Source organism: Hydractinia symbiolongicarpus, chromosome 15, assembly GCF_029227915.1.
Source record: "Hydractinia symbiolongicarpus strain clone_291-10 chromosome 15, HSymV2.1, whole genome shotgun sequence".
In the NCBI taxonomy this organism is placed as follows: Eukaryota; Metazoa; Cnidaria; class Hydrozoa; order Anthoathecata; family Hydractiniidae; genus Hydractinia; species Hydractinia symbiolongicarpus.
Window position 1 is genome coordinate 1,327,537 of NC_079889.1, and position 21,294 is coordinate 1,348,830.

At 33.0% G+C, this 21,294-nt stretch overlaps 1 protein-coding gene across 1 annotated transcript; it reads left to right on the forward strand.

Moving 5' to 3' along the window:
• The first annotated feature begins 1,063 nt into the window (after positions 1 to 1,063).
• Positions 1,064 to 20,117, forward strand: LOC130628587 (bone morphogenetic protein receptor type-1B-like). Its single transcript, XM_057441556.1, has 8 exons — positions 1,064 to 1,199; positions 9,475 to 9,624; positions 10,287 to 10,421; positions 10,998 to 11,109; positions 12,952 to 13,084; positions 13,879 to 14,551; positions 18,365 to 18,495; positions 18,760 to 20,117. Exons 1-8 carry the CDS (start codon positions 1,136 to 1,138, stop codon positions 18,931 to 18,933), a joined length of 1,572 nt encoding a protein of 523 aa, XP_057297539.1. The 5' UTR covers positions 1,064 to 1,135; the 3' UTR covers positions 18,934 to 20,117.
• Positions 20,118 to 21,294: the final 1,177 nt, after the last annotated feature.

Here is a 21,294-nt window from a genome sequence, read left to right on the forward strand (position 1 = left end):
TTTCTAATGTTTTCAATTAGACTGATTAAGCCATGGTTAGTTGATAAACTCTTACTTTCTAATGTTTTCAATTAGACTTATTAAGGCATGGTTAGTTGAGTGTTTATTTCTGAATCAAAATTGTTTATTAGTGATTATTTTGTTTATCAAGAAATGAGATGAGAAGTGAGTGAACAATTTTTTCGTAAATTTTATCAACATTAGAGAGCAGTCTATTAGTCTATAATTATCTAGTGGCGAGCGTTTTTTATAAACAGGAATGACTTTAACTGTTTTAAGAAGGTCAGGATATGTGCCTGTTTGAAAAGAAATGTTGATTATTTTAGTTAATGCAGGTAAGATTTCGTTGACTACATTGACCAATAGTTTAGATGGGATACTATTTAAGCCATTTGATTTACTGATGTTCAGGGTTTTTATTACTTTTACAATTTCTTCAGTGTCTGTTGGCCAGAAGAAAAAAGAATTAGGGTTGCTATTTTTAAGGTAGTTAGAAGAGTGCTTATTTGTAGGGGGTATTTTATTTCTTATTTTATCTGCAATATTTGTAAAATGTTTATTAAAACTATTAGAAATGAGAAGGGGATCATTAATTTGTTGATCGTTAATCTTCAGAGATACGTTGTTGTTATTATTTTTGTTGTTTACTTTGTTTAAAATATTATTCATCCCTTTCCAGATAATTTTGGTATTGTTTAAATTTATTTCAAAGTATCTTGTGAATGTTTTTTTTTACTGTTATGAATTAACTCTATACCTAGCTATACCTTAGCGAGGGGAAACTCAATAAAATATAAACCCGTAATAACTATTAGCTAGCTAGCTACATGGAAAGGGAAATTCAGAAAAAAGGGGGTGCTATTGGAATCTTGCTTTGACTTAACCAGTAACCTTTGCTTTCATATAAATAATGCTTATCAACATACCACACGTGTTTCCTAATGTTATTATTTTGCGCGCATCGGTTCTACATGTGTTACATTTTGCTGCAGAATACGACCCCGTAACTCCCTCCCCCGTCTTATTAAGTAGTTATCTATATCCAGATACAAAATTAAGCCCGCCGGAGAGCAGGATTGCTTTTGCTTTTTCTTTCCCAGGCTTCCAAACCAAAACAAGGGAATATTAAAACAAAATGGCCGGTTGGATTTGGTCAAGCTTTACTTTAATCATTTTGCTGATATTATACGAAGAATCAGGTAGCTAGCTATATTAATTTTAGCTCAATTTTTAAAACAGTGATCTCTGATGGTTTATTATTTTTTCGCCGCATACAGCTATTTCCTATGCATCTCTTTACTGTTTAAGTTGTTCACTCATTTTCTGTATTAATTAAAAAAGTAAACAGAGTGAATTTAGTATGTTATTGGCATTAACCCTACTTAAAACATATTTGAAGGAATTGTAACTTTCTTTTCAAAATATCCCCCCCCCCAAAAAAGAAAAAAAAAATTATGGTCAGAGCCTTCTTAATCCATAACAGTTTTCTTCCTTTTTACAAAACACCTTTACGATAATTCGTGAAAACTAACACTCCATCGCAGCTTATTTAGCAATCAGAGGAGGTAAACATCACACTTTTGTAAGAGTTTATTAATGAGAAAACACGTTTTTTCGTGATAACTTTTCTTGCCACGTTTTGTTTTTAATGAAAAGTACACATAAGTTGTATCTTTTTATTATTAACGTTTCCTGAAAGTTTAAAAGAAATTGATACGACGGAAGTTAAAAAACTGGAAAAAACACGCTTTCGTCTCTAACAAACTCTCATAAAAACACGATTTTTACCTCCTCATGATCTTCATAGCTGTTGGTGACATCAATCATATGTTAAATTATTTGGCCTCAAAGTTTTAAGTGCACTGTAATGGCTTCATTAATTTAAATTAAAATATTGACGTTGAAGTAGTGTTATTGACGTTGCGCGGTAACATCAAATTTAACATTCGAGACGTATTTTTTTCGGCGCCTTCAAAGAAAATTTTGAGACATCAAAGGAAAATGACGATATCCACTATGACCGTCACAAACACTCCGTATTACTATATAACATAAACTTCTTTACAATTTTTACACAACATCAGCTTTTTTGAAAAGCAGTGTGGCACTTTTCAAAAAAATTTGAAGTGTGCATCATTATAAGTAAAGGGGTCATTGACATCAACACAGTTAGACCTTTTAGTGGGGAATTTGTCCAATAAAGAAAATATAGTACAAACAAAAATAATTTTTCCACTGTATTACTAGATGAACACCAACCATAGTGTTAAAAAACGATGAAAAATCAGTTGTTTCGGGGTCCTTTTTTGGTGAAAAGAGTTTGACTCAATTTTGAATAAAGACAATGTTGGAAAATTTACATTAAAAATCAAGAACTTTTTTCCAGCTTCCACAGTACTAATAAACTAAATGATAAAGAATAGACAAAAGGACTTATTTCAATTGTTGGAAACCACTTTTAATACCTACAGGACTGGTGTGCAATCCGTTTAAAGCTCAAGTGTTTCACTTCAGCTCAAGTGTTTCAATTGACCCTATCTTGTTAAAACAAGCAAAAATCATTTGCCAACAGCCCCTAAGTCAATACACCTTTTCACTTAAAATTTATCTTGTATTAAAGAAGAAAGTAAATACAGTGCAATAAGGTGTTGACTGTGGTCAATATGAATATTTTTAATCCATAGCCTACATTTGTCTAAGCACCTAAGAAGAAAGTCCATTTTTTTCGAAATTTTCATTATATTTGTTTAAACATTTATATACATTAGAAACGATAAGGAACTGTCCATACTAAAGTTGCCACAAGAAACATCAATTTGACATTTCTTTCTCCAAAACGCGTACCTACGCCTGAAATAACAATGCGTGGCAACTGCAAAAAATTGTTTTCTAAGCATACGATTGCCCACATTAATCTGGATACATGTAGGTGTTTGTCTGTGTAATGTCAAGCCTCTTTATGACGCGGCCTGTGTTGTGTGAAACAATGAAAATTTAATGTATAAGTAGTGTTTTGAATGGTTTAAGTGCAGGGAAAAATTAATGTGAAACAGGGTTTGAATTACAATTATAAAGTGATTCGTAATAGTTTAGTTGGTGGAGAGGGGGGGGGGATTTTTGAAATATAGGTGTCTAGATTGGCAGAAAATGCACCTGCGGCCAATTTATGTTGGTGTTGAATTTATTAAAAAATAAATACCGAATGAAAATTTGGTTGTTGGCAGAATGTCTGCCCTTGTAAACAAATATGGTAGGCTTTACAAAGCAAGCACACGACACTTCCTAATTTGACAATCGTTTTTAGGGAAGAACTTCTGAAATATAGAGAGACCTAACTTTCCAGAGGGAAAAATTATGTTAAAGTACATAAGGACATTGTGGTTCGTGATTTATTATAATTTGGAAAAAATTCTTGTAAAATTATGAAAATGATTCGTCATTCAGGAATCACAAATCGTTAATTCGTACCCTGTGAAATATATGATTTTTATTTTTATGGAATTACAATAATACACATTTACTGATTTATGTGATTGTGCCTTATTGTTTCAATTTTAACAATTTCATATCAACCTTACGTTTCGATTGTCATCAATTTACCTACAAATTATAAGGTCATCATATTTTTTTAAAAAAAATACATTTTTAACTGTGATATTTTTAATCATTGTTAAGCTTCACGGTTATTTTTTTTACCAACAAAACTAGCCCTGATACAGATACTAAATGTGTCAACTATAGGTATACAAAGTTATGAATGTAATATATACATAATTTAGACAAAAAATAAAAGTTCTTAGAATTTCTATTGATTTTCAAAATATATAAACATACACATAATATATATACAATATAAACATAAAATTTATTATGCAAGTCTTAAAAGTTGCATAAATTTAAAGTTCCAAGAAATAGAAATTTTAAACTTTTAACCAAAGTGTCTTAAAAAAATATTTACTTCAGTACACCACATTAGTTTCAACAGTTACACAACTGATAGGTGAACAATTTTTAAGTTGGCTTTTCATTCAAACTTTGCAACTAACTTGTGAGAAAAATATATATATATAATTAAATGTATAGAAATGAAATTACAGAAAGGCTTGTTAACATCAATTTATTTACTGAGATAGATAAAACCCCCAGTCATACAACACAATTATAAACTAATCTAAAATATAACAGTAGTAAACATAGTAAACATCTTAAACATTCTCCCATCTTTTAAGAGAGATAGCATTCTGCAATAACTGTCTTCTAAACAAAATGAAATGTTTAAAAATAAAAGAATGTAGTTTTGTTTTGTTTTCTTTTTTGATTCGTTCAACAACAAGAATTATTGTCCCTGACATATCATCTTCCTAGGGGCTACAACAACTTGCTCATAACGTAAACTTTTCCTTAATTGACCATTTGTTGAATAGCTGCTATATCGATTCTAAGACGTTTTTCTGACACCAGAGTAGTAACATGAATATTTTCATACAAAGATTTATTATCAATATAAGCTGTTATGGGAATACAATTCTCATTTGCTCTCTGTGAAAACAAAATCTGTGACATTAAACAGCCTATGTAGTATGCATTATCAATACCATTAACTAAGGATAAGGCTTCATCAGCAATGGTACTCTTAACAACCCTCTTGATCTTCTTTGAACACCAAGAAATTGGGAAACATTTCCCATCCTCTGCAACGACAATCACTATACTACCGCCAGCACTGAAGACGCCATCTGGTAAGTTTGCATATGACGCATCTTAAAAGACTACCAACTTCCACAATTCATACTTTGGCATATTTGGAAAGATTAAGCACACATTGTTAGTGGCTTTCATTTTCTTTATAACCCTGTTAGCCACCAAAAGATGCTCTACTCTTGCGTTTTTAATGGAAACACTTAATTCCAGCACATCGAAAGCCAAATCTGGGCGAGTTTGAGTAGCTATCCAGTTCAATTGTCCTATTGCAGATCTAAGTTTATGTAATTCGTCATCATTGAGTTCATCACGCTTTCTAGTGGATCGTTTGTTTGAAATCTGTATTTCCTAAATGCATTCAACATACTGCTTTTGATCCATAGTTATATTTCCACCATCTTGAGAAATGTTTATCCCAATGTATTTAAAGTTGGTCTCTTCTATCTTACCAACCTTATAGGTCTTAATCAACTGTGACATAATAGATGCTTCAAAAATTTTATTTCCTGCAAGTACAAAAACATCTACATGCATTATAAAGATGCCACAAAGATTGTTATCTGTATCTTTCCAGTAGAAAGTGCTTTATCTACTGTGGACTGCTCTGCCTTCAGCTTTAATAAGGTCTGACGTACACTATTGAAATACCAATTTCTTGGAGCATCGTTTAAGCCATAAACTACTTTAACAAGCTTCCATGTGAATCCATCTGGAACATTTGCTTCTTTGGGTGGTGTAACATAAACATCACGATAGTGTGACCTTGCAAAAATGCAGACTTTACATCTAATGCCACACAATTCCAATTCTTGCAGGCTGCTATTCCAAAAAGCATACGAAGAGTGTCTTTAGCTTCAGTTGGTGAGTCACGTTGCAGTTTGTGCTCTTCCTCAAATCCTCTAACAACAAGACGTGCCTTAACAACTTTAGAGGAATCGACTTCTTTTTCAGTGATAATCCATCTTGTTGATATCTTACTTTGTTTATCATCCGGAACCTGTCGAACAACATCAAACAGTTTCCAGTTGTCTAATTCCTTCTGTTTTGCTTTAACTGCCTCTAAAGTATCATGTACGTGTTCTGGAAGAATAACTACATTGACACTTTCAACTTTTTTCCAATCTTTAACAACCTTAAAATCTAGGCACATTTCATCATTTGTACCTTCTTTCCTTATGTTGTACCAACTACTGTACTTCCCTGTAGCTTTTCCACCTCTACCTATCACTTTTGCTGAAAACCATTCTGGTACATCTTTCATTTTCACTTCAACATGGTCGTTAACTTTGGGAAAATCATGCTCTTTTCGAACAGACACCTGTTGTTCTCCTTCCAAATTCATTTCTGCTTCTGGTACATCTGAAACATTTTCCTCATGTTCACTTCTGTTACGTTGTTCTTGTTGCACAGTGTAGCATTTGACTCTTCAACCTCTAAATCAATCACTACTTCTGATTGATGATCACCTACATCTTTGTTCTCTTTAAGATCTGTATTGTCAAGTTTGTTCTGATTAGAGCCAGAAAATTCTTGACCCACTTTAACTAATCGACAAGGTGGGACTCTGACATACACACTGCCTTGCCGAACAAAACCAACCTTGCCGTCTTGACGCTTTAGCAGGACCCCTCCACTTTGGTGAATCATCACGTTTATAGTAGACTTTCTCTCCAGTGTAATACTGTGTGTTAGTACTTCGAATCTGATGACGCAAAGCTCTTCTAACTCTTTCTGAAGCTTCAGCTTCAATAAATGCTTTACGTGCATTATGAAGGGCATTAATATGCTTTGCAAACACATGTGATACGGTTACACCCTCTAAAGCTGGTGGATTTGCATTTAACACTGATGGCAAATTCGGATTCCGTCCGAAAACTAATTGATAGGAATTATAACCAGAATTCATATGCAAGGAATTCTTGGCATTAAGTGCCCAGACCAAACCAACTTCCAACGATAATTTTGGGTTTTCATCAAGAACCTTTCTCAAACAATCATCTACAATTGCATGGTTCCTTTCACACAATCCATTTTGCCATGGACTACAAGCTGCTGTGTTTAAAACTTCAATATTTAGGTTATCACACATATCTCGGTACTCTTCATTAGCAAATTCTCCTCCATTTTCTGCTAATAAGCGTCCAGGAACACCAAATCCATTGCCAATCCACAACTGCATGGTTTTGTCAATAATAACAGAAGGTAATTTGCTTCGAATTACTGTAGCTAAAGTGAATCGAGTAGCTGCATCAATGAGGTAAAACAACCATATTTTACTTTTTACCCATTCTTTAAGATCCATTACAACACACTGATTGAAATCAGTAGCTAATGGCAGTGAGACCACTGGTCTAGGTGGTGTCCGTTTAAACTTCTAGCATGTTTCACAGTCCTGTTCAATTTGATCCAGGATTCTCTTACAGTCTTCATCATATAGTTTTGCATCAACCAACAAACTTGCTAACCGTTTTGCAGTGGGATGTCCAAATTGCTTGTGCAATTTTACAACTTTCTTTTCTTTTTCTTTAAACGACTCATTTATCAATATTGAGTTGGATAAACAGACTTCATCCTCTTTCAAGGGTACGCAATAATGGCCTGATGTTGTATTCTGCAAATCAACTAATGTGCCAAATAATTCAGCAGTGTCGTTTACCAGATCTAATTTCATGTCCGCTTTCTTCATAGCTGTTTTACTAAGAAGAAGAGGTATATCACATTCAACTATGTCTGTCACAATTTCACATTCCTTCCCAGCCATATTACATGGTATTTTAATTTTGCCATTGGATTTCAATCTTTCCCCACCACCGAATCGAAAAACAGTGTCACTGGGAGATCGTTGTATTTTACACTTTTGTTCTGTTGTTAGTGAATCCAAATAACACTTAAGCCAATCTTCTCCGGTAACAGTTGCTGAACAAGCACTATCTAGTACAGCACAGTTAAGAGCTTCTGACAATAAAACACTTTTATCTTCAATTACTGCGCCCGTAAAAAGAACTGCTTTTTCCACCATATCATTTTCACCGCTTGCTTGGAACACTGGCTTGTCAAAGGTTTTATTCCCATGAGGACAAAACCGAGCAAAGTGCATAACTGACTGACAAATGTGACATCTAAGTGGTTCACCCTTTTCATCAAGTGGATTATTGTTGATTGTTTCGTTCATAATTATTTCTGTTACCATATCTTAAACGTTCATTTCGAGGTCTAACTGAATTTCCATGAGTTCCAGTAATAAATACAGGTTCAGTTGTAGTAATAGATGGTTCAACTTTTATGCTTTCATTGCTATTAGTAGGTAATGATTGTTCTCCGAAAAACTTTTTTAATGCACTTTTCATTTGTTTAAACATAGTATTTACTTCTTCATAGTTTACACCAGTAAGTACAAGCTGTCTGTCCGAATGTTTTAAACAAGCTCCATCAAGTAATTTGAATGCTAAAACACTTTCTGGTAATGCCATATCAAATTTCTTTGTTTTATTGTACAACTTTTCAAATTCTATTATATACGACTCCATAGTTTCATCACTTTTTCTTTTATAACGATCAAAGTTTGTGTAATGTTCATACATATCAGTTAATTCATCTTTCTTAAACAAGTTGTCCATAAACGCTATCAAAGTGTCTATTCCATCTTCTTTATTTAAATCAGCAATACTAATCTCACTGAACACTTTATCTCTTACTTGTGTTGAATCTTCTTCTGGTAAAGATAAGGCCACTGCGATGCCTTGCTTCTGCTTCTCTAAATCTGTTAATAATGTCCATGCTTTCAATTCATCAACATAGCGATTATATGGCTTCTTGTCATTAAAGACTGGGGGTATCTTGTAATTGTGACTCATCCTCTGCTACCACTGTTAACATCAATTTATTTACTGAGATAGATAAAACCCCCAGTCATACACCACAGTTATAAACTAATCTAAAACATAGTAAACATCTTAAACATTCTCCCATCTTTTAAGAGAGATAGCATTCTGCAATAACTGTCTTCTGAACAAAATAAAATGTTTAAAAATAAAAGAATGTAGTTTGTTTTGTTTTCTTTTTTGATTCGTTCAACAACAAGAATTATTGTCCCTGACATATCATCTTCCTAAGGGCTACAACAACTTGCTCATAACGGAATCAATCAAACGTAATCTTCCCATTCGTTAAAACATTCATCAACCGCTGCAACAACATTAAAAGCACCAGATATTATGAATTCAAGAATGATTGTTAGCCTCATAATGATGGACTTAATTTTCAGAACTTAATACATTTCTTGGTTAAATTAAGTTCTTCTTGCGTATGGAGAGCCTGTCCCACACCTCTTATTGGTAGGCATGTATCCAAAAGGTGAAAACAAAGATTTAAAAATATATATGAAAAATAAAAAATTAAATATCATTTTTATCATGTTAATATACCTTTTAACAATAATATCTACCATCTTCCATCCACAAACAAAGTTCGCAAAACAATATGGAAAGAAATTAAGTTTGTGTGAAATAGTATCAAATTGTTATATACTAAACATCACACTTTTTACATCAAAAGTGCAATTTACACTTTGTCATTTAATGATAGTTACAAAACGTGACCAACTACCATCAGTTTTTTCTGTAAAGGCAAAAGCAGATATTTAGGGGGAACACCTTGTCGTTTTTATGAGCCATTCTGCTTCTTTTTTTTCTTTTTTTTTTTTGGAGGGGGGGGAGGTCCGTTTAATGTTTGAGTATATCGTATCTTACTTTGTGCATCTTCTCTTTTCTCTAGTGTTCAGTATACGATGTGATTGTCATTTTCATTGTCCAGATGATCACTTAAATTTCACTTGCTTATCTGACCACAAATGTTTTACAATCAGAAAAGTTATTGAAGGTACAAAAGATACTCGTTTAGAGTATGGTTGCATCAATAAACAAGGTTGGTCAATTTGAACTTTTGTTGTTACGGTGTTTCATACATACTAAGTATAGATTTTTTCAGACGCACACTTCTGTGCAGTGCACACCCCTACTAACACGCAAATTGATTAAGGTGCATCCTTCTTTAGCAAAAATGTGCTGAAGCAAAATTTAGTTCCGGTTAAGATCAACTTTGTATTTATTTATTTATTTATTTATTTATTTATTTATTTATTTCGTACATGTGTGTTTTGTACATACTAAGTATAGATTTTTTCAGACGCACACTTCTGTGCAGTGCACACCCCTACTAACACGCAAATTGATTAAGGTGCATCCTTCTTTAGCAAAAATGTGCTGAAGCAAAATTTAGTTCCGGTTAAGATCAACTTTGTATTTATTTATTTATTTATTTATTTATTTATTTATTTATTTATTTATTTATTTATTTATATTAAATGCTTTAATTGCTTAAACTAAGACATGTCATTGGCAGACTAATCAGCAGTTTAAATTGAAGTCACTTTTTAGATTTCCCTTGATTCAAAAAGTAAATAATATTCAAAATTAATTTAAATATTTTCATTATTTGATTTTTGGACGAAGCTGACATTAACATTGCTTGATGAATATTTTTTCTGCTTCTTATAGCTCGTTGTGATATTTTTTTATTCTTTCTAGGTGCCGAGTTCCAATGTGCTCGCTCAAACTCGTTTGTACCGAATCGTATTATGTGCTGCGATGATTATGACTTGTGTAACGAAGATTTAATTCCCGTGATAGAGCCAGAAGTAATTAACAGATATTATGAAAATTGTAAGTACAACAAAATACTGAAATGTGCAAGAAAATAATGCAAAAGAAAAGACATTAGAGGAAATGAATGCAGAATTAATATTTGCGAATATGCCTAGTATTGACAATCTTAAATTCCATATTTTTGAACAAGGGCAAAATTTGCAATCTTTTATTTTGCAAATACCGTATTTCTCACTTGTGTTCATTTTTTCTGTAATTTCCATAAATATCTACTTTGATATAATGGATATTGAGCAAAATGATAGCTAATCGAGAAATGCCTACCTTCAAAAGAGCACCCTGCAAAGTGTTTAAGCGAATGTTAATGCATTCAAAAAATTTGGTATTAAAGTCAGCAACTTTTTCCGGAGACAATTTTTCCTTTAATTGCATTTAACTTACAGATGTTTTGCTCTAATTTTCTCAAAAACATAACATAACATTTTGCTAATATAAAATGCAAGTTTGCCAACATAAAGCAGGCAAATTTTTGCTAGTGTTGAATTAACAGGATTGCATAAATACATTTAATGGCTGTATAAAGATAATTCCAATAAAAAGAGTGTATATTTTCACCAATTATTTCTATTTTAGTGAATATTTCAAAGAAGGAACCTGTCAACAATAGTCACAGTATTGCTCTCACAATTTCAGTGACTATCTGCGTTGTTTTTTTAGTCATAGCACTGAGCTATTTCTATCTAAGGTAGGTGCTCCTGCTTTTAATAAAGATTTATTAAAGTTGCAAAGACTTCCCAATCCTGATGGAAAATCCCCACTAGGCAGTTGAGCTGAATAAGATTCTAATTAGGTGGTAGAACATTCTACAAAATTTTTCTTATATTGCTTCAAAAGTGTGCTCTTGTGAGTAAGGGTAAAGTAAAATCGACTGCAAAGTTCAATAAGAGGCCAACCCAGGAGCATTGTCTTTTTTACTTTTGTAATAAGGCCTAAGAGGCTAAAACACTATATGGGAACGAGTATGTTAAGAGGCTGGTTTTTTGAGAAAAAAGAGCTCAAACACAATATACAATATTCTATATTTTATTCAAAAACAGCTAAACAAAGTAAAAAAAATCCAAAAAACTTTGACATTTTGCTGTGTTAGTCAATAAATTTATTATTTTTTAATATTCATTGAACGAATTTCTTACAATTGCTCTGTATTACCAATTGTAGATTGTGTTCACTACCCAGAGGTCATTTTTAGGAGTAGTGTAAACCGAGACACTAAAAAATGTTGGCTATAAGAGATGTCCACTATTAGATTCCTTAGGTAATTGTCCATTGTAACAGTGTCTGCTATATAGTATGTCCACTATATAAGGGGAGTTTCGTTGTATTTTAACCGTGCAGGTCTTCAAAATCAATACTGTAATTACCAAGTCTGGGTCTGCTTTTCTCAAATAAAATCTCAGAAAACCAAGGAAATGTTTCGATTACTCATAGAAAATCAAGTAAAAAAAAAGAAAAGGAATCATCTAGGAAAAAATGTTTTTTTAACAATCCTTGCCATTTGTATGCGGTTTTTACTCACTGAGACACGAATGCGAGTTTAATAGAATCACAATTTTGTTTTTTATAAAGAAACCCTGGAGACCTGTGAATAGCCTAATAAAAATTCCTTTTTTTTTATTACAACACCGTTGAGTTGTAATTTTTCCTAACCTTTTTTGTATTAATATATTCCATTTTACAGTCTACATACATAGTAACAAAAGATATATTTACCTATATTCAATTCTTGGTGTTTCCTAGAGTGATTAAAATTTATCGCGAGGTTCAGACGGGAAGAACACAAGCTAAATTCCAGTAGTAAAAAAAAAATATTTTTCAATAATTTAGCAACATGCGTAGGAAGGTAAACAGAGAAAAACTTTAAGACTGTTTTTGTTTTTAAGTTAAGCAAATCAGACGAAGCACTGTTGTCTTTAAAGATGTTTTGATACAAAAATAACACAAAAAAATTTATAATAAATTTGAATACACGTAGCTAATATTTATTTTTCCAAGTGATAACTCATGTTTAAACCTAAAACTATATTTACAACGGTGAAACATCATTCTATTCTGCAAAAGATATTTATTTCATAAGATGATAAATAAAATTACTCTTAGACAATCGCAAGATTAGCATTCACTCGGTTCGTAAATTCAAAATGCGTTTGTTTACATAACCCAGGGCTTACGTCAAACACATAAGTTATCATTTTACCAAACAGAATGTACTAATCGACACTGTCATGACAGCGACTGAGGGACTACTTTGATCTTTTCTTTGATCGGGAACAAAAACTGGCAGATATAAAAAATTTAACACAGTTCATATTCACATTGTAATGAATATTTTAAGCACAACTTGTTATCAATCGTTAGTTCTCCTTTAAACTTGACCCTCCAGTTTATTCGCCACTCAAAAATTAGCCTATTTAAAATTTGTTTCTTGGTCTGCAACGGTATCGAATTAGCAACAAACAACTTGTAAGCTTATAATGTGAAAAATATGCTGTATTAGTCAGGCTAGATAATGAGAACATTTTCTTTGTAGATATCGTCAAATAACATCAAAGAGAGAGCGCGATTCAGAGCGGAAATTGTTTATAACTGATGGTTCAACGCCTGTTTCATCATATGGAGAACTATGTATGTCGTCTGATACTGGAAGTGGATTGCCTGCTTTGGTAAGTATTTGGTATTCAAGCGTGTTTATAATATTGTTCGTTTTTCTGTCTGTTTATGTGTCTGCCTGTCACAAGGCTTCTTGTTAATTTGATAAACAACATGGATGATTATGTTAGACGTGTGGAAGCATTTGAATGTTGTTATGATGTACCATGATCATGTTGCGTATTCGTATGTTGTTTTGATTTTTTTTAATATGCAGAATAATATAAACTTTAAAATGTTATATTTGGTTTGAAAGTATCCAAGTTTTAATTCTCGGCATACCATTATTTCTAGTCGCTTGGAAGAGAAATAGAAAAGAAGTGAGGGAAAGTGCTGTTCATTTTGTAGAAATTATTCTGTCTAAATGAAGCGAATGTAACATTTTTGTTATTTTTATGATATTTACAGTTAAAGAGGAGAAAGAATGCATTGTTAGAATGCACATCAAACGTCTTATCTCTAAACATGACATTTTCTAACCCGTAAAATACAGATCCGTGTAACTTTAAACACCAGCCTGTAAGAAATAAGATAACATAAGAAATATGTTCTGCCAGTTACCGCAATATTGCTTGATAACCTTGAAAATTGCAAATATAAATAAGAATTAAAAATTCTAACTTTTAGTGTCTAATGTTGTTAGGTTTTATGTAAAATTAGAGCATTTATTAATTTCTGTATGCTAGATTTTTTTTTTACCTCTAAACAGTTTGACCACAGAAATTAAAAAGTCGACATGTAATTACCATGGGTGTATTTGCTTAGTTATAAATTATAATTCTACTTTAGTTGACCTCTTTCTTTACAGACAAAAAGGTCAATTGCTTGTGAAATTTCATTCTACGAAGAAATTGGTCGAGGTCAATTCAGTGTTGTATACAAGGGTCGTTGGAAGCAGCAATATGTTGCAGTGAAATCTATCTGCGAAGAAGATCAACTCTCGTGGAACAGAGAACTCGAAATCCACAAAACAGCTTATTTGCGCCACGAGAATATATTGTGTTATATCGGTAGCGACACGCAAGAGAATGACACCACGCAAGAAGTGCGTCGGTTAATTATCACCGCATACTATCCTTACAAATCCTTGTATGACTTTTTACAGACTCACTCATTCGACTACCGTATATTATATCGCCTTGCTTATTCAGCTGTGTGTGGCTTACATTATATTCATCGGTCTATATCTGGCGTGCAGGGGAAGCCAGCCATCGCTCACCGCAACGTGAAAAGTAAAAACATACTTGTAAAAGAAAACCTAACATGTTGCATAGGAGATCTGGGTCTAGCTATTAACATTGATCCAGAAACGCGGGAAATTAATTTTAATTCGTGTCAAAAATTACCTGCAATACGTTATATGGCACCAGAGATTTTAGAAGACACAGAACTTTTGCATTCGTTTGATACTTACCAAAAGAGTGATATATTTTCGTTTGGTTTAGTGTTGTGGGAATTAACAAGAAGATATGAATTAGCAGGTAAGGATAACAAATCTCGCTTCTAAGGGGTATTCATATAGAGAAAAACAGCCCGGTAAACCGAGACCGCCGGTTTGCGAGCTTTTTTTTTTCTCCATTTGAACACCCCCTTTATTTAGTTGACTTTTTTACTTTTGATACAATGTGTTAGTTGGTCGTGAAAAAAGCCACTAAAATTCACCAGCCATACTTATTTCCCGCATCACTACTTCGTGCATCGTTTTTTGTGTGTTAGCATTAAGGAATGAAAATACCCAGCGGGGGAGAGTCCGTGATAAAGCTACAGCATAGCCGTTTTGAATAGTTATTATGGAGTTTTATTACCCCACTGTTTAGCATTTTCGAATGTTTACGTTTATTCGAACGTTTTCGGAAAATTTGATTGTTTTTTTTTTCTCACGTCACCAGTATATATGACGCCGTATTAACCGACATCAAAACAAAAACAAAGCAAGACAAAGTTGATTTAAAATGGTAGAAAAATGTCAATTACTCAATTACTTTTCGTCTGGTAGACATCGATTGGAAAGCTTTTGGATGCAAATGTCCCCGAAGTTTATGTAGCCCAACACAGTGGTCACAAAAATATTGATTCGTTAGGAAATTACAAATCAGCTAGTACCACTCGTCTTTACAAAATGTCAAACATCTTGAGCTCAAGTAATAACCAACTTGACGTACATAAACCAATCGATAGCTCCTAATACTTCCAGTTCCATGAAATCTTCAACCCTCTCTCCATTTTTTCCCGGAGAAAATTTTAACAATTGTACATTTAATTTTAATACGAACACTCCACCAGCGAAACGAAAACTGTTTTGAAATATTCTATTTTTAAAAGTTGGATTGTATTACGGATTTTCATACCGTGCAGGTCTGGGCACTAGCGAAGCGCTTGTAGGGACAAATTTCTATATTCCCCACAGAGCGCAATGCATTTGCTAAGAAAAACATGCAGTACGCAGAGAATTATTCACTTTTTCCTTTGTATTTTCACTTTTCAAACTGGTGCGATATATTGATTTTACAATTATTTAAAGGAAAGATACTCAGTATAAGATTGTATATTATGAAAGTTCAAGACCTAAACTTGGTTATTAATTTAATTGCTTCAAGTCACAACTTGAAGCAATTAAATTAATAACCAACAGGGGTACATTCATCATGAAAAGTTGGCAGTCAAAAGAGAAAGAAACCTTATTTTGGTAGTTAGTTACATCACAAGTTTTAATATTGTCTTAAAAATATCACAGTGCTGATCAAAGAGGAATTGCTAGCAAGTCATTCAAGATTTATATAGCTAGTAAGCCAAAATAATGTAGCTCATTAAACACAAGTAAAGAAAACAATGGGTTTTTTTCTAAACTAATAGTTTCATGCTCATTAAACATACCTAGCTAGCTATAATATTAAAAACAATTCCAAAATTTATTTTGTGTTTGCTAGAAACTTTATTTAACTAACCAGGGCGGAGCTACCTACATTTTTTATAAACCAAATTAAAAATTGTCAAAAAGCTGACTGTATCTGTCTCGTTGTAGTTTTTGTTAGCTAGGGGCCACACTGGGTCACTCATATAAATCATAACCTTATTCATACAGTAATCAGATATATAGGTGGGCAAGTGCCCAGATGCTAAAAATAGGATCATAAAAACTCATTTCTAATATCACTCAACTTAACAGTGCAGTTCAAACACCAACTTAGCCTTAAAAATTGCTACGCCTCAATTTTGCATTGGAATAATTTTAATCTGTAAAGTGCAAAGTTTCGACCGCTGCGAAATATAAAAAAAAATAATATACTGTGGTTAAAATAAACAAATTTAATGGAAAATAACTTTTTTAACAAATTTAGTGACTTTAAATGTTTTCGTCAAATATTTTCAGTTGCCAAATTTTTGTTATGTCAATGTATCAAAATTATTATAGCTATCACAAAATTGTAACAGTGGACCTTGCCTAAATTTATTCTTGCATTTTACCAAAATTAAGAACACAGTAATACAGTGTAACATGCTATTATATATATCCCTTCCTAGCTAGTTATGTAATATTTATATACAATAATTTTTAACGAAAAGTCAAAGCCAGTCATTTTATCATTGAAGTGTGTATTTTATTTTCAATCGATTTCATCTGTGCTCTTTTTTATATAACTAGTTAGCTATACTTTGCAAATAAATCCTTTATTAAATGCTCTTCCACGTTAATCCATGTCAAACTTGCAGATCCATATATAGCTAGCTAGCTATAGCTTACTGTAAAAATACTTCCTTTAAGTCTTTCTATAGCTAGCTGTAATTTTTATTTCTTTTTGCCATAGTGCACAGATAATGATAGAATAGTGTTTCTTTTTAACTATTACTTTATTCCTCACAACACAAAATGTATGGTATATGTAGCTTGCAACTTCAGGAAGCTAACCCCTAAAACCAACATCAACAATATGTCTTCTCTTGCCTCTCTATAAAAGTCAGTAATTTAAGTTTTCTTCGATTCCAACATCTTACCCATGTCAATATACCACGAAGAGGGTTAGCAACACCATTTAAACGTGTTATTAAAAAGCAAAACGTCAGTTAAAGTAAAAAAGTAGTTGAAGAAACATCAGGCATGATTTTGCATTTCTGCCACTTTTCGCAGCACTAACCAGAATAGTTGTAAAAAAACTGACCATGAAAATTATTTGGGCTATCGAGACAAATAAAAACAAGCCAAAAATTTGTCCCTACAAAGCGCTTCGCTCGCACCCAGACCTGCGCGGTATGAAACTCCGTAATTGTTTATTTATGAACGAGTTGTGGATCGAATGTCTGTGTACGTTTGAGATATAAAGAAAGTTACATGGTTTCAACCTAAGCCTTAATGTTTACGAAATAATCAGTGGGGTACTAAATGACCTCCATGTCACTCGCATGGACCTCACTGCCTTCGGTCAATGACGTCATGACCTCGGTCTATATTTTCCCTTATAGACCGGCTAAACGGTTAATAATCCATTATTATTAAAGTTATATATAAACTTTAATACATTTATGATACCTTTAAAACTTTTTATGAGCAATTTAAATTTTGACTCGCCACTTATGTCTCTTATGGTTGCTTTGTTGTGTAGCAAGAAGAAATTAGGCTGCTCACTCCAGGTTCTGCAAAATCCTTAAATTTGAAAATGCTTTGAAGATTTTTTTAAGATTTTTGATAACTTTTGCTTTTTACTTTTGTGGTTGTTTAAATTTAACTTCTATTTTCCTGTTTTTATCATTAGGTTTACATTTGCATAATTGACTAAAAACCTCTAAGGCTTGGTTCCAAATAAAGTCCTTAATTGTTGTGCAACTGTTGTAAAACAAAAGAAATTTATATCTCTTGTGCAACATATCTTGCGTTGCTTGGTTGTGCAAAGTGTTTCTAATAAGCCGTGAAACTTGGTTTTTATTAAAACACAGTCGTTAGCCCGTAGAAAATCCACGGGTTCGCCTGTTCTTTTCATACCGCATTGCGTGTTTCTCGCTATTGCGCAGCTAAGCTACCATTTTGCGTGACAAACAGACAGACAGACAGACGTATACGGGCATTATAATATAGATGCACAGTATTGCTCATATGTTTTGTTAATGTAAACGAACCTTAAGGGACATGACATGAAAATTTAACTTGTGTTTGTATCCTAAAGAATATTATGTTAATATTCTCACTAAGCTAATATTAATTGTGCGGAATAGTCCTGAAAGTATGATAAAATAAAATAAAAATTGTTCTTATAAACTCTGGGCTACTAATTTTTTCTTATTTGCACCTTTTTCGTTTTTAGGCGTTCCATTGGATTATCAACCTCCGTATTTTGAATATGTTGGCACCAACCCAACGCTGGAAGACATGCGAAATATTGCTGTACATAAACAAATTAAACCGACACTGCCGCCTCGTTTTGGCGACGATTTTGTAAGTACATCCCTTTCCCGCAAGAGTGAGAAGAAGCTATTGTATTTTTATTCCTAATGTTGTTGTAGGTTGATAACGTCCATTAGTGTGCTGTGACTGTTTTTGAATAATTTCTTAATCCAGCTGTTTTCTTAACAGTTATACGGCTTTCGTGTCTCCCGCATCTTTACGGCCGTCGTGTCTCCCATGTCGTTACGGTTGTTGTGTCGAGCCAGTGAACAAAGTTCAGAGCTCAAGTAAAACATCCGAACACTTTTTTTTTAGCATGGTAAAGTAATGAAGCGACTTATTCAAGAATGTTTACACTATTCGCCCTCCGCTCGTCTTACTGCAGCTCGCGTTAAGAAGACGCTACATAAATGCGTGATAGATCAAAACTTTGAAGACAGTGGAGGAAGCAACACGTGCAATACCACTTCAACTGGTCTGTCATTATAAAACTGCCTCATATTTATGATATAATGACGTAATTACAACGACATGCGACAACTAGTTGACTTAAAAACGACAAGTAATCTTAATTGCTCAAGACTCTTGCTCGCTTTGAGTTAGAACCAATAAATCTGGATGGGCGAGAAAGCCGAGGAAAAGTAGAACCATCTCTCAAGACTCCTGCTCGCTTTGAGTTAGAACCGATAAATTTAGATAAGCGAGAAAGCCGAGGAAAACTAGAACCACCTCTGGAAACATTTTTCGCTATGCAAAGGGATTGACGATGTAGAATATGTTTTAAAATCTACTATTGATGCCTTCGAAGTAGTGTATCGCGTTCCATATTTTAGTGTGAATGCTTACTGAGTAAATTAGTGTTTTATTTATGGTGGTTAAAATTTAGCGTTTTTGTACAGTTATATATAGTTAGAGATTTTATTTTTTTCGTGAGCCGACTACTTATGTGAATTTATCTTCAAAAGTACGGACAGTAAAATTTCCCAAACGCTACCCTTCCATGTTTTCATATGTTCTTATTTGAATGACTTTTTATTACAGTTTTTTTTTAAATGTATTTTATATTTCATTTTTTATAATTATTTACTGTATATACACTCTCTTTTGTGGATGTTTTTTCAACTCTGTTCTTCGAGGGGAACTTGGCTGATTTGGAGATTGTGAAACCCAATAACTCTCTTCTCCATGGCTATTGAGGTTCTCATCGTGTAGTTTTGCATTTCTGTTTGCGCTATTACAATTTCTTACTCGCGGGATTTTTTAAAACTCCTAGAGATATCTGTGTTCATATGAAATCAACTTTGTTTTTTTTGCATAAAAAGTAAGCACATTCAGTTGCTAGAAATTACCTTGTTTCCAGGACATTTTGCCTTTGATAGTCGACTCCGTAATAACGACTCAGGAGCCAAAAGACCATGGGGACAGGGTTGGCAAGAAATCAGAGATCTGCATGTGTATAGATAGATTTTTACACTTTTTTTTACGTTCTGTTCGGTTTATTGTTTTCGTAGTATACACAACCTCGTTTTTAGGGTCTACGTAGCCGTTCCACCAACAAGGTCGGTAAAGGCTAAGCACCCTGGGAACGAGATTGTAGGCTAGTGTATAAATTGAATATGTATATTATGTGACAACTTTTAAAAGAATAACTTCAACTATGTTTGATAAATTAACTTGGTTGTTTTGACTTTTGCATCGATGCTCAAACTTGTTCCCAGCCCTAAGTCTATAAAAGCAGACAACAGGCGCTGGGAACGAGATTATTCGACGCTAATAAATTGTGTCATATTGCTGTTTTTAATACCGCAGTAAACTTATTTAGTAAAAAATGGCTAAAAGTTTTACAGATCAAAGGTAAATTACTATATGGTACTATAGAGAATTAAATTTTTTTCTGCTCGAAAACATGCGAAAAGTCACTCGCATAAAATTGACCGAGTGTTATTTGACTAAATTGTAACGATATTGTTAACCATTGCCGACTGATTTCTAAAAAAATTATTGAAAACAATTGAAATAAAAACAGAATAGGACATTGAAAAATTGACTGTTTTATAAAGCAATTTTATAATTCAATATATCCATAATACATCTAAAAATTTAAAAACTTCAATTTTTAAAGCATCTTAATTTTTACTACAGAATTCGGTACAAAAATCGTCGGCAAAAAAATGTAGTCGGTAATATCACTGAGGAAAAAGTCGGTAAAAAAAATTAATCGGTAACGGTTATCAGATTTCCCAAAAATTTGGACACATTTTACCGACCTTTTTACTGATAGTGTAGGTAGACTTTGTTCTAGGCTAAATTCTCCCGAAGTCATTTTAAACAGGCTTAAACAAATAAGCTTGCTCACAAAAAATTAGACGCAACGACGGAGAAGTAACTTATCCGAAACCGATATTTGATTCAAGTTACACATTTTCCGAGGCTAAGAACTGTAGTATCGCGAGAATCAACAATGATGGAGATATATATAGGAAGTGATGTTATGTTGAAGGAGATATAAATATATATGGCTAGAGAACATACGTGTTATGGTTAGATTTCAATATAAACCCTCCAGTAACCTTACTTTTAGGTTTGAAGAAACACAACAGCGTTTTTTTTCTAAGTAGTCAGGTTATTACTTTCTCCTTTAGCCAACCTCGTCTACAGGGCCTATTAGTAATATGTAATTTACTTGGGCGAATTAAGTCTGGACACAAGGTTGTTTTCTAGTTCCATTTTCAGCAACATTATTTTTGACAATTTAATCACGATAAGTTGTTAATAAAATCATTCCGTTAATTTAGTGCGACATAACAAATAATTATTTGCAGAGGATCGCACTAATAATTAGAGGTAATA

Coding starts and splice junctions, on each gene's coding strand:
- LOC130628587 (XM_057441556.1), top strand. CDS start 1,136: ATGGCCGGTTGGATTTGGTCAAGCTTTACTTTAATCATTTTGCTGATA. Junction 1,200..9,474: donor GATATTATACGAAGAATCAG/GTAGCTAGCTAT, acceptor TCTTTTCTCTAG/TGTTCAGTATACGATGTGAT. Junction 13,085..13,878: donor GAAGTGGATTGCCTGCTTTG/GTAAGTATTTGG, acceptor CTTTCTTTACAG/ACAAAAAGGTCAATTGCTTG.